This window comes from Carcharhinus amblyrhynchos, chromosome 23 (genome assembly GCF_965287045.1).
Source record: "Carcharhinus amblyrhynchos chromosome 23, sCarAmb.v2.hapA, whole genome shotgun sequence".
NCBI classification, from domain to species: domain Eukaryota; kingdom Metazoa; phylum Chordata; class Chondrichthyes; order Carcharhiniformes; family Carcharhinidae; genus Carcharhinus; species Carcharhinus amblyrhynchos.
Genome location: NC_137346.1, coordinates 985,603 through 999,727, shown reverse-complemented (window position 1 = coordinate 999,727; position 14,125 = coordinate 985,603). Strand labels below are relative to the sequence as shown.

The following is a 14,125-nucleotide window of genomic DNA, read 5'->3' as shown; positions in this document are numbered from 1 at the left end:
GACTTTATGCACAAACACTGAAATACCCGGAAACGCTTAACTCTGCAAACACCTGATTATCTAGGAGGACCTGCTTAAACTGCACTGGCAACGTTGCATACATGGACAACAGAAAGAGTGTTTCTACACCAAGCAGCTTCAAGGAGTAGAAAGGAATGCTCACTGTCGCATAACATTTGACTTGGCCTAAAACCAAGAAAGCAATGCAATTCATTACATATAGAGCCCAGTATTACAGTATTGGCTGCAGTGGACTAGGTGGTAATTAGGTCAGCTGGTAATAATGCGCAAGATTGGAGCAATAACTCTTCACTATACAGCAAAAACTATGATCAGTGCAGAAAAGGTAGAAGATTATAATTACTTCTCTTTGAAGATCTCCTTCTCATGCTCAGACCAGACGTTTATGAACTGTCGCTCCTTGTAAACCCTCATGGGATCATCCATTACCCCATTCATGTTCAAGAACTTCACCCGTCGCTGTTCGGTGTCATACATCATTGGAGGAATCACAGAAAGCTGCCTCATTTGCTTCTCGTTATTCTGCAATAAACCACCAAATGGATTTAATCCATCATAAATGTTTAGAATCCTCTCCTGAATGTATTTTACTTATTTCCTGACAATTAGGACATAAAAAGCATGTAGAAGAGCACTACATCTTTATAGCTTATGGACTCAACAAGAAATCAACAATTTTGAATCGTATTCTCTTCTCCTGATCATAGACCTCCCCCTTTTCTTCTTCCACTCTTCCCCTTTCCCATTGCTTAAAAGCTATTACGGTAGCATGCATCTCTATTAACGGGTGAAGTGTTAGTACAAACTGCATTTGTCACATCAATGGTTATTCAGGAACACCTGACCTCCTGTTCAGAAAGTCCATCGATGATTTCGGAAATCTCATGCTCGCTCCTGGCTATAGTTGCTGGAAGCCCAGCTCCTCTCTGTCCAACCCTGAAACAAAAAGTTATCACAAATTTTACAGTAGATATTGTAAACCGTGAAGGACAACATTTGACATGATTCAACAGGGTTAAAATAGTTTTGTCACTCCCAAAGGAAAATAAACATTTCCACATTAGTCAGTGGGCTATGGGATTCATCACAGGGTCACGGGGATACAGCAGGGGTGGTGGGCCTGAATAAATGTTCTTTTAAAGAATCGGTGTAGAATTGATGGGCCGAATGCCCTCTTCTGCACTACAGGGATTCTACAAATGCTATGTAACAAAGAGAATTAGGATATACTATACTGAGGGCTTTATGAGCTCCAAGTGTCTCAAATCTGATGGTTACAGTTTTCATTATGCAACCTAGGAGAAGGATGTCTCTCCATTGAGAAAACAGATTATTTGTGCTTTTCAGTGAAGCAGGTTTGGGTAATAGAATTATGCATGTCAGAACTGTACAGCACAGAAGGCCATTTGGTCCATTATTCGATATTGGCTCTCTCCAAGAGCAGTCCAGTTAGCCCCACTAGGCTTCACTGTACCCATGTCCTTGTAATATTTACTGCAGATAATTACCCAATTCTCTTTGGAAAGCTATAATTGAATTATCGGGACGTGCCGTCCACTTGTGTAAGATTTTTCCTCGTTACCATTTGCCTTTCACCTTAACTCTGTCCCCTCTGGTTATTAACATCGTAACAATAGAAACAGCTTCTCCTTATTTACTCCATCAAAACCATTCATGATTTTAAAACCTCGATCAAATCATCTCCCATCTCAACCCCAAAGAAAACAAGGCAGCTTCACCAGGATTTTCATGTAACTGTAATCCCTCATCCCTGGCACTATTCTAATAAATCTCTGCATCCTCTTGAACGCCTTCATGTCCTTCCTGAATCTTGTGCTTAGAATTAGGCAGAACACTCTTGCAATGATTCTGAGGATAAACGCTCATATGGTAACAAATTCTAATATTTTGAAACCTTCACTAGTAAGTTAAAAGCCTAAAAGTTAAGCCATAGACAGCACTGCCACATACTAGTGAACTAATGAACAATTTCATTGCTTTTCCATTAAGGATATAGAACTGCAAGATGACAAATCTATCTACAGCCTCCTAACCTTAAAGACCAGTCAGTCTTTATCTGAACTAACTTGGTTGTACACTGAACTCCAATAAACTAACAATCAAATCAAAATGGCTGGTACTGCAAGTTTGCACACACAGTTGCACAAATACACATGCACTTATATGCATTGCATATGCATTATAATAAAGAATTCTAGTTTCCGCTTCTCCTGCTCTGCCCTCAATGACTACCCTGCCAAGACCAAGTTCAGCTCTTGTTGATCCAGCCTCAGATTGTTCTATTTCTCAGTACAGCTACCATTACTTTTGAATAACAAGAAAACATGGTGAAGATGCCACAAGCTCAGTCAATTTTTTTTTGTATTAATCTCTTCTTATTCCCTTCCTTCTTTCTAGAACACACCACAAAATGTATGCTGTATTACTTCTAATAAGAGAAGACAGAGTGGGAGAGAAAGGAGCGACAGGGAGAGAATTAGAGAGTGAGTGAGATAGAGAGAGGATAACGGTAAGGAGAGAGAGGAAAAGTGAGGTAAGGGGGGAGGGACAGAGAAAGCCGGGGGGGGGCAGAGAGGGAGATTTATTTTTATTTTTTCTATACAATTCTAATTGGGGGGGTGAAGGTAACAGGGACAGAATTTAGTACAAATTGCTACCTTTGGAAGCGTTCCTGTTGTTCTCTTTGCTTGCGGATTTCAGGAAACTGTTTTTCGTAATATTCCCTGGTCTTGCTCTCCTTGGCCTTGCGGCGAGGATTGTTTTCTATTCTTTCAACCTTCTTTTCCCACACCTCCATCAGCTGGTCATAACGTTGGCAGATCTTCTGCTCCTACAAAACATGCATCAGAAATGGAAGGAGGAGGCAGTTATGGTTAAAAAGCAGCTCAATAATGTGCTGCTTCAGCATCAATGAGTGACAGCAGGTGGGTTTATGGCCTGTCAGGCTGATCTACATTGAACCAGATAAGTGGGAGATAAACATTTTACTACAGGAGAATGAACGAATATCAGTAGGCCACATCTACTTGCCCTCATCTCAATCCTTGCAGACAGGTTAACACAAGTTTAGGACCAAGTCCTTGAACAGGACAGAGGGTCCAAAAATCACTAAAATGTCAAACTATTACCGAGGATGAAAAGGAGAAGATTCTGGAGACTATATTGGACGTTTAGGCAATAATTATGTAAAATAACAGGTAGATTTTTGATCAGAAAAAAACACAAACACATCCAGGCCTTGGAAATACACATTGAAAGCATACGCGACTCTTAGAAAACTGAAAGTAGCTAATGAGTACAGGAAGCCAAGTTATAGCATCATCTTCATTATATACATAAAACACTCCACTAAAGGTCACAATAACACTGCAAGTTAAATAAAAATCACGCCAGTGTCCCTTTGCTGCGGAGTTTGTGCTCTCTCTCCCCTTTGCCTCAAGAGTACTTCTTTGCATTGAACACCTAGTACAGAACCCGTATCTGTAAACTCTTGTCCTAAACTATTTACTCCCAACCTGCAGTAGTCAGTTTCCACTCTTCACAGTTCAATGTTTGATTTTGATTGGATACTTTCTTTTCTTGTCATCTCACATTGCCATTTTTACATTAATTTTACAAAATTTAAGCACAACAGCATACCCTCTGTTTACGAGCGTGGTTTCTCCTCTTGAAAAAAAGGATCAGTTTTTTCCGCATCACTTGGTTCCTAAAATATAAACAAGTATAAAAGTGATAAGACAGGGAGTGAAAACATCTGAATGGCAGCACTGCTAACATTTAGGTTATAAAAGTTGATGAATATAAGGCAGATGGTTGCCTAGTTGATAAATGTCAAATGACTTTTTCTGCACATACTGAAGCATTTTGAGAGTTATCAAGGAATCAATGTCCTTGCACACACTTTGTACATCTTTCTGTTAGGTCAAAGTGATAATGGCATGAAGTGAGAATCTACATTGAGGCTATTTGCCAATGGGTAAACGGCATTTACATAAGAACATAAGAATATAAGTAGTAGGAGCAGGAGTAGGCCATCTAGCCCCTCGAGCCTGCTCCGCCATTCAATAAGATTGTGGCTGATCTGATAGTGGTTCAGCTCCACTTACCTGCCTGGGTTGTAAAATTGTTTTTGGGGATATGGAAGGAGCAATTTTATGTAATTTAACAAATGATGCAGAAGGCTTCTCGCTGAGTACAAACAGCCATTTTGGACGTGACTCACTATCTGTGAACAGGCCTCAAGAGGAAATAGCAGCATCCTCTAGCGCTAGTATGGTGGCCTCTCAGCATCTGCTTAGATGTAAACGAGTTTTCTTCCTCAGCCCTAATGACTGTCTGACCTAAGCAGAACCCACTTTCCCTCTCTCCCAGTCAGCTTGGCTCTACTTGTACAGCCCTGAAAGAATTGCAGGAAATTGGTTGCTGTTAAATAAATCCCCACCACAGGAAAAGGATATGACACTGACTTTCCACTCACTGTAAGATCAGTTATACCAAAACATTAAGTGTTAATATTTATCTACACTTCTTCAATCCACTGCATTCCAACCAGACCATATAAATAACATTGACCTACTTTTCCACCACTTAGGGAAGTAACAGTCACGTTTGAGGAGACAGACAATATTTGATAGCAGAACAAGGGTTGTACAATGATGTTACATGAGTTACAATGACAAACATGTGCTCCAGTTAACTGACACTCATCAATTCTGTTCCAGTTAACTCCTGTGTTAAGAATCTGAAGCTGAACACAAACTTACGTGGCTGTGTGTAAGAGGCAGGAGACCCTGAAGTGTTCCACATTGCTCCACTTAACAGTGTTTCTTCCAATGCTGTCAAAGCTTTTGCTTTAATACTGACAGCCTGCTACTGCCTACTTAGTTTCTAATCCTGCAGCCAATTTGTCATCAACTTGAAGCAAAATAAAAGTCTTGAAAATGATCACAAATGGAACTTCAGTGAATGATTTTTGAAATGCAAGTAAATTGTACTTGTGACAAATCCTCCTTTAACTAGCTTACTTAACTGGTAAGGAAACCATAGAAAATTTACAGCTCAGGAACAGGCCTTTTGGCCCTTCTTGTCTGTGCCAAACGATTTTTTGCTTAGTCCCACTGACCTGCCCTTGGACCATATCCCTCCACACCCCTCTCATCCATGAACCCGTCCAAGTTTTTCTTAAATGTTAAAAGTGACCCCGCATTTACCACTTTATCCGGCAGCTCATTCTATACTCCCACCACTCTTTGCGTGAAGACGACCCCCCGGCTAATATTCCCTTTAAACTTTTCTCCTTTCACCCTTAACCCATGCCCTCTGGTTTTTTCTCCCCTAGCCTCAGTGGAAAAAGCCTGCTTGCATTTACTCTATCTATACCCATCAAAATCTTATACACCTCTATCAAATCTTCCCTCATTCTTCTACACTCCAGGGAATAAAGTCCTAACCTATTCAATCTCTCTCTGTAACTCAGCTTCTCAAGTCCCGGCAACATCCTTGTGAACCTTCTCTGTGCTCTTTCAACTTTATTTACATCCTTCCTGTAAGTAGGTGACCAAAACTGTACACAATATTCTAAATTCAGCCTCACCAATGCCTTTTACAACCTTACCATAACACTCCAACTTTTATACTCAATACTCCGATTTATAAAGGCCAATGTACCAAAAGCACTCTTCACGACCCTATCCACCTGTGACGTCACTTTTAGGGAATTCTGTACCTGTATTCCCAGATCCCTCTGTTCATCTGCACTCTTCAGAGTCCTACCATTTACCCTGTACCTTCTACTTTAGTTTGTCCTTCCAAAGTGCAATACCTCACACTTGTCTGCGTTAAATTCCATTTGCCATTTTTCAGCCCATTTTTCTAGTTGGGCCAAATCTCTCTGTAAGCTTTGAAAACCTTCCTCACTGTCCACTACACCTCCAATCTTTGTATCATCAGCAAATTTGCTGATCCAATTTACCACATTATCATCCAGATCATTGATATAGATGACAAACAACAATGGACCCAACACCGATCCCTGCGGCACACCACTAGTAAAAAGTCTGACAACACCAGGTTTTAGTCCAACCGATTTATTTGATAGTAAACTCTCAAGCTTTCGAGGGGACTGCCTCTTCGTCAGGTGAATGGAGAGTTCTGGCCTCAGACAGAGCATATAAAGCACAGACAGTTTAGAGATTACTGATTAGAATGCGAATCTTTACACCTAACCTGCTGTTCAAGTCCTAAAGTGGCCGACAATGTGTGTGGAAGGAGCACTGATCACAGGTTAAAGAGATGTGTATTGTCTCCAGACAGCACAGTGAGTGAGGTTTTGCAAACCCAGGCAAGTCACGGGGGTTACAGATAGTGCGACATGAACCCAAGATCCCTGTTGAAACCGTCCTCATGTGTGTGGAACTTGGCTATCAGTCTCTGCTCAGCGACTTGGTGCTGTCGTGAAGGCCGCCTTGGAGAACGCTTACCCGAAGGTCAGAGGCTGAATGACCGTGACCACTGAAGTGTTCGCCAACAGGAAGGGAATGGTCTTGCCTGGTGATTGTCGAGCGATGTTCATTCGTCCGTTGTCGTAGCGTCTGCATGGTCTCCCCAATGTACCGTGCTTCGGGACATCCTTTCTTGCAACGTATCAAGTAGACAATGTTGGCCGAGTTGCAAGAGTATTTACCCTGTACCTGGTGGATAGTATTCTCACGTGTGATGATGGTATCCATGTCGATGATCCGGCATGTCTTGCAGAGGTTGCTGTGGCAGGGTTGTGTGGTGTTGTGGTCACTGTTCTCCTGAAGACTGGGTAGTTTGCTGCGAACAATGGTCTGTTTGAGGTTGTGTGGTTGTCTGAAGGCAAGAAGTGGGGGTGTGGGGATGGCCCTGGCGAGATGTTCGTCTTCATCAATGATATGTTGAAGACTCCGGAGAAGATGTCGTAGCTTCTCCGCTCCGGGGAAGTACTAGACGACGAAGGGTACTCTGTCCACTGTGTCCCGTGTTTGTCTTCTGAGGAGATTGGTGCGGTTTTTCACTGTGGCGCATCAGAACTGTCGATCTATGAGTCGAGCGCCATATCCTGTTCTTATGAGGGCATCTTTCAGCGTCTGGAGGTGTCTGTCACGATCCTCCTCATCTGAGCAAATCCTGTGTATACGGAGGGCTTGTCCATAGGGAATGGCTTCTTTAACATGTTTAGGGTGGAAGCTGGAGAAGTGGAGCATTGTGAGATTGTCTGTGGGCTTGTGGTACAGTGAGGTGCTGAGGTGACCGTCCTTAACGGAGATGCATGTGTCCAAGAATGCAACCGATTCTGGGGAATAGTCCATGGTGAGTCTGATGGTGGGGTGGAATTTGTTGATATCATCATATAGTTGTTTCAGTGATTGTTCACCATGAGGCCAAAGGAAGAAAATGTCATCGATGTATCTAGTGTATAGCATCGGTTGAAGATTCTGTGCAGTGAAGAAGTCTTGTTCGAACCTGTGCATGGAGATGTTGGCATATTGAGGTGCAAATTTGGTCCCCATGGCTGTTCCGTGTGTCTGGATGAAAAACTGGTTGTTGAAGGTGTAGACATTGTGGTCCAGGATAAAGCGGATGAGTTGTAAAATTGCATCTGGAAACTGGCAGTTGTCAGCATTGAGTACTGAGGCAGTCGCAGCAATGCCATCGTTGTGGGGGATGTTGGTGTAGAGCGCCGAGACATCCATTGTGACGAGGAGTGTCCCTGGTTCAACTGCTCCATGTGTGCTGAGTTTCCGTAGGAAGTCCGTAGTGTCACGACAAAAGCTGGGGGTTCTTTGTACAATGGGTTTCAGGATGCCCTCAACATAGCCGGAGAGGTTCTCACACAGAGTCCCATTGCCCGATACGATGGGATCATCGACACGGATACCATCATCACACGTGAGAATACCATCCACCAGGTACACGGTAAATACTCTTGCAACTCGGCCAACATTGTCTACCTGATACATTGCAAGAAAGGATGTCCCGAAGCATGGTACATTGGGGAGACCATGCAGACGCTACGACAACGGATGAATGAACATCGCTCGACAATCACCAGGCAAGACTGTTCCCTTCCTGTTGGCGAACACTTCAGTGGTCACGGGCATTCAGCCTCTGACCTTTGGGTAAGCGTTCTCCAAGGCAGCCTTCACGACACATGACAGCGCAGAGTCGCTGAGCAGAGACTGATAGCCAAGTTCCACACACGAGGACGGTCTCAACAGGGATCTTGGGTTCATGTCGCACTATCTGTAACCCCCGTGACTTGCCTGGGTTTGCAAAACCTCACTCACTGTGCTGTCTGGAGACAATTCACATCTCTTTAACCTGCGATCAGTGCTCCTTCCACACACATTGTCGGCCACTTTAGGACTTGAACAGCAGGTCAGGTGTAAAGATTCGCATTCTAATCAGTAATCTCTAAACTGTCTGTGCTTTATATGCTCTGTCCGAGGCCAGAACTCTCCATTCACCTGACGAAGAGGCAGTCCCCTCGAAAGCTTGAGAGTTTACTATCAAATAAACCGGTTGGACTAAAACCTGGTATCGTCAGACTTTTTACTGTGTTTACCCCAGTCCAACGCCGGCACATCCACATCATGCACACCACTAGTTACAGGCCTCTACTCAGAGAAGCAATCCTCCACAACCACTCTCTGGCTTCTTCCATTGAGCCAATGTCTAGTCCAATTTACAACCTCCCCAAGTATACCCAGATTAGCAAAGCAAGTTACAATTGCCAAATATGAGTTTATTATTTAAAGAAAGCGTTCATGCCATTTGGCAATCAGGACAAGGGGATGATGATCTTCCTGTCAGGCTCTCAGTGGTGTAAGCACAATTTTGCTAGTCAATGGGTGGCATGGTAGCATAGTGGTTAGCATTGCTGCTTGACAGCTCCAGGGACCTGGGTTTGATTCCCGGCTTGGGTCGCTGTCTGTGTGGAGTTTGCAAATTCTCCTCGCATCTGCGTGAGTTTCCTCTGGGTGCTCCAGTTTCCTCCCACAGTCCAAAGATGTGCGGGTTTGGTTGATTGGCCATGCTAAATTGCCCCTTAGTGTCCTGAGATGCGTAGGTAAGAGGGATTAGTGGGTAAAATATGTAGGGATACGGGGGTAGGGTCTGGGTGAGATTGTGGTCGGTGCAGACTCCATGGGCTGACTGGCCTCTTTCTGTACTGTATATAATTTTCTATGTATGATTTCTTAAATTTGTGTTGTTTCAGCAAGATTCCATCCATATAACTACAATAGCAAGGAAACCTGGTGAATTCTGAAGGAAATTGTACAAAGCTACATCAATCTTTAATGGAAGCTGATGTGTTTGTAAAGTCTCCACAAAAATCTCAACTACAAACAGAAAGGATATTGAAGCAAGTGCAAATGAAAATTGCAGGGGTGCTGGCCGTAATGTTTCAATCTTCTCTCGACTCAGAGCAGGTGCCAGAGGACTGGAGAATTACAAATGTTACACTCTTGTTCAAAAAAAAGGTTGCAGTGATAGCCCTAGCAATTACTGGTTAACTTCAGTAGTGGGAAAGTGTCTAGAAACAATTGTCTGAGCAGAATTAGTCATTGCATAGCAAAATGTGGGTTGATTAGAAAAAGCCAACATGGATTTCTAAAGGGAAAAATGTGTTTCACTAAATTGCTGGTAAGAGAAATGGTCAAGGAGGGTGATAGTGTTGATGTGGCATATGTGGACTTTCAGAAGGCCACAGATATAGTGCCACATTATTAAAAACATTATAGCTCATGGAAATAAAAGGGGCAGTAGTATCGTGGATTGGCTGAATAATAGGAAGCAGATGGTAATGGTCAATGGATATTTTCAATTTAGAAGGATGAGGGGGGGATCTTATTGAAACTTACAGGATACTGCAAGGCCTGGATAGAGTGGATGTGGAGAGGATGTTCTCACTAGTAGGAAAAATTAGAATCAGAGGGCATAACCTCAGGCTAAAGGGACGGCTCTTTAAAACAAAGATGAAAAGGCATTTCTTCAGCCAGAGAGAGATGAATCTGTGGAACTCTTTGCCGCAGAAGGCTGTGGAGGCCAGGTCATTGAGTGTCTTTAAGACAGAGATAGATACGTTCTTGATTAATAAGGGGATCAGGGATTATTGAGAAAAGGCAGGAGAATGGGGATGAGAAAGATATTAACTATGATTGAATGGCGGAGCAGACTTGATGGGCCGAGTCACCTAATTCTATCCTTTGTCTTACGGTCTTATGCACTCTCTCTTTTCCTTCTCTATGTACGGTATGCTTTGTCTGTACAGCATGCAAAAAACAATACTTTTCACTGTATGCCAATACATGTGACAATAATAAATCAAATCAGAGTGGAAGAAGGTGGGAAATGGCGCTCCAGAAAGTTCAATGTTGGAACACTGCTGTTTGCAATTTACATTGACAATTTGGACTTTGGAATCAAAATTACCATTTCTAAATTTATGGATGGTAACCAAATCAGGGGGTAGGCAATGCTGAAAAGGATTGCAACAAATTATAGGAGGACATTAATACATTTGTTCAATGGGCAAATAAAGTTCATTACACGTAAATGTCAGATAGTATATTTTGGAAGGAAGAATAAGGAGATCACATTACTTGGAAGGTGCAAGTCCAGCTGGGGTAGAGGAACAGAGTACAAATACAGCGATCACTAAAGGTTACAGCGTAGGTTAGCAAGGCCACAAAAAGCAAAGTTGTATTTGTAGAGATAGAAAATTGAGAAGTTAGACTAAACCTGTACCAATTGGTTGAAACCACACTTAGAGCATGGTATGCAGTTCTGGTCATTATGGGATAGAAAGAATACATAGATACAGAAGGTGGCGCACAGAACAATAGCAGAAATGCATGGGTACGAATATCAGGGAAGGGTTGACAGGCTGGGTCTCTTATCTCAAGAAAAGGCAGGCGAGAGGGATCCTAACAGCTCTTGAAACTTATGGAAAGTTTTGATTAACGTAAAAAGAGCTATAAAGGATTGGATCTGGGAAACAGCACAGCTAGATCAAAGAAAGTTATAAAGGAGTGGGCCTGGGAGAGAGCGCAGCAAGACCAGAGGAAGTTATAAAGTAGTAAGCCTGGAAGAGAGTTATAAAGGAGTGGGCCTGGGAGAGAACACAGCAGGATGAAAGGCACAACAGAGGGTCTGAGAGACAACACAACAAAATAATCTGACCGAATGCATTCTAAAGAAAACCAAAGTGTGAGGTCACAGAGAAAAAGCAAGTGATTGTTTGGTAAGTATTTTTGTCTTTTCTCTCTCTAAGCTAAGATATTTGTTTCAAATTACAAGTTGGTTCAATAAGAACATAAGAATTAGGATGTGGAGTAGCCTGCTCTGCCATTCAATAAGATTACAGCTGATCTTTTTGTAGACTTAGCTCCACTTAACCACCTGCTACCATACCCTGTAACTCCTTTACTGTTCAAAAATCTATCCTTGCTTTAAAAACATTAATGAGGTAGCCTCAACTGTTTCACTGGACAGGGAATTCCACAGATTTGCAACACTTTGAAGAAGTTCCTCCTCAACTCAGTCCTAAATCTGCTCCCCCTTATTTTGAAGCCATGCCCCCTAGCTCTAGTTTCACCTGCCAGTGGAAACAACTTCCCTGCTTCTATCTTACCTATTCCCTTCATAACGTTATATATTTCTATAATATCCCCCCTCATTCTTCTAAATTCCAGTCTACTCAGTCTCTCCTCATAAGCCAAGATTCTCAACTCCAGAATCAATCTAGTGAATCTCCTCTGCACCCCCTCCAGTGCCAGTATATCCTTTCTCAAGTAAAGAGACCAAACCTGTACACAGTACTCCAGGTATGGGCTCACCAGCACCTTGTACAGCTGCAACATAACCTTGCTGTTTTTAAACTCCATCTCTCTGGCAATGAAGGACAAAATTCCATTTGCCTTCTTAATGACCTCCTGCATCTGCATACCAACATTTTGTGATTCATGCACAAGGACACCCAGGTCCCTCTATACAGTAGCATGCTGCATTTTTTTTTAACCATTAAGCACAACAGTAAGAGAATTAATAACATTGTTAGCCCATAGTAGGTCTGGAGACATTAATTAAAATTGAAAGTTTAAACAGAGCACTATCTAGTTTTGTTAAAAAGCGAACAGAGTTTTTTTACATCATGGCTGGACATCTGAACCCTGGTGCAGCAGGTCCTGTATAGGAAGTGTCTCCAGCTTGAGCTCAGGATTTCAGAGCTTGACGGGCAGCTGGAGTCATGGTGAAGCATCAGAAAGGATGAGAGTTTCTTGGATCATATGCTCCAGGAGGTAACCACCCCATAAACAGGTCAGGATAGTAGTGTGAGGCCATCTGGAAGAGTAATTAGGTAATACAGGAGGTTTTGGGGTGTGAGCCACAAATACTCTGTATTTGAGAGTGTTGGTACTGGTGATACTCTGAAGGAGTGGATCTCTGACCATGTCATCATGGTGAAAAGTCTCACAACATCAGGTTAAAATCCAACACATTTATTTGGTAGCAAACACCATTAGCTAATGGCGAAAGCTAGTGGCATTTGTTATCAAATAAAGCTATTGGACTTTAACCTGGTGTTGTGAGACTTCTTACTGTGTTTACCCCAGTCCAACGCCGACATCTCCACATCATGTCATTATGAGCAAGGGATTGTACTGAGTGAACAGCAAAGCATACAGGTGAAGTTGTTACCAGGGATTCCAAAGTGAGGGGGTCAGACAGGCATTTCTGTAACTGTAATCATGAGTCTACATGCCATGTTGCCTCCCTGGTTCCATCAGCGACAGGGTGCAGAGTATTCTGCAGGAGGAAGGATGTGAGCGAAAAGTTATGATACACGTCGATACCAATGAGAGAGAGCGCAGATATCGAGCTCTATGGTCAGATTTTCAGGAACTAGGGAGGAAGTTAACGGGAGGACATTGAGGACAGGAAGCTCTGAATTACTCCCACTGCCACACACAAGAGAGTAGAAACAGGAAGATAGAGAAGATTAACATGTGCTTGAAGTGTGCTGCAGGAGAAAGGGCTTCAGATTCTTGGGGTACTGGGAGCAGTTCTGGGTAGGGGGCACATGTTCAAACAGGATAGGCTGCACCTCAAGAGGACTGGGACCAATGTGTATTTGGCAAAAGTTTAAACTAAATTGGCAAGGGGATGGCCAATGGCATATAGGAGTAGAAAAAAGGAATCAGGTGTATAGGAGTACGTGGGACAGTACCAGAGAAGAAAATAGTACCATATTAGATCGGTGCAGACTGAGGAGGACTACAAGGAGTGCAACACAGGACTACAATGCATATCCACCGTTGCATTCCTTAAATTACTTTAAAAAGACAAAGAAAAACTCTTCCCATTGGCTGATGTACAAGTACTACAAAACACAGATTTATGGTTTTGGGCAAGAGATACAAGGGGAATGTGAGGAAGAACTTTTTTACATTGAGTTATAATGACCTGGAACTCACTGCCCATGAGGGTAGTAGAAGCAGAGACAATCTATCATTTCAAAATGAAACTGAATGGGCATTTGAAGGGAACTAAGTGGGGAAGTGGGACTAAATTAATAGCTCTGTGGGTACAGGCATGAATTTGAAGGGCTGAATGGCGTTCTTCTGTGCCATAAGTGACTGACATGAAAATGTTGTCATCTGTGAGAGAGTTTAATCATTTTAAGATAGTGACCAAAAGAATCGATGGGGAATTCAGATAAAACATTTTTACCTAAAGAGCGGTGGGCGAATGGAACGCACTGCAATAGGGAGTCGTTGAAGCAAATCGCATAGATATATTTAACAAGAAGCTAGATAAGCATTTGAAGGAAAAAGGGAATAAGAGATTCTGATGACAGATTTAAATAAGGAAAGGTTGGAGCAGACTACTCACGTGGAATATAGGTGCCGGCATGGGCTGGTTGGGTCAAATGGCTGATTCTGTGTCTATAATCCTATGCATTAGGGATATATTATACAATTGGGAAAAATACAGGGAACAGATGATTGAGCAGGTATCACTAAAAGATTAAAGAAAAAGAGGGGGTGGCACAGCG

The 14,125-nt window shown here is 42.6% G+C and overlaps 1 protein-coding gene across 11 annotated transcripts in view; it reads right to left on the bottom strand.

Moving 5' to 3' along the window:
* ncor1 (nuclear receptor corepressor 1) overlaps positions 1 to 14,125 on the bottom strand; it is a 345,530-nt gene that overhangs the window by 232,056 nt on the left and 99,349 nt on the right. For all 11 annotated transcript variants that reach the window (XM_080211013.1, XM_080211017.1, XM_080211019.1 and 8 more), the window contains exons 9-12: positions 3,682 to 3,748; positions 2,700 to 2,872; positions 867 to 957; positions 365 to 543 (exon numbers count right to left, since the gene is read on the bottom strand). In XM_080211013.1, coding sequence (XP_080067139.1) covers positions 365 to 543; positions 867 to 957; positions 2,700 to 2,872; positions 3,682 to 3,748 — 510 coding nt within the window. The remainder of the gene's footprint in view (positions 1 to 364; positions 544 to 866; positions 958 to 2,699; positions 2,873 to 3,681; positions 3,749 to 14,125) is intronic.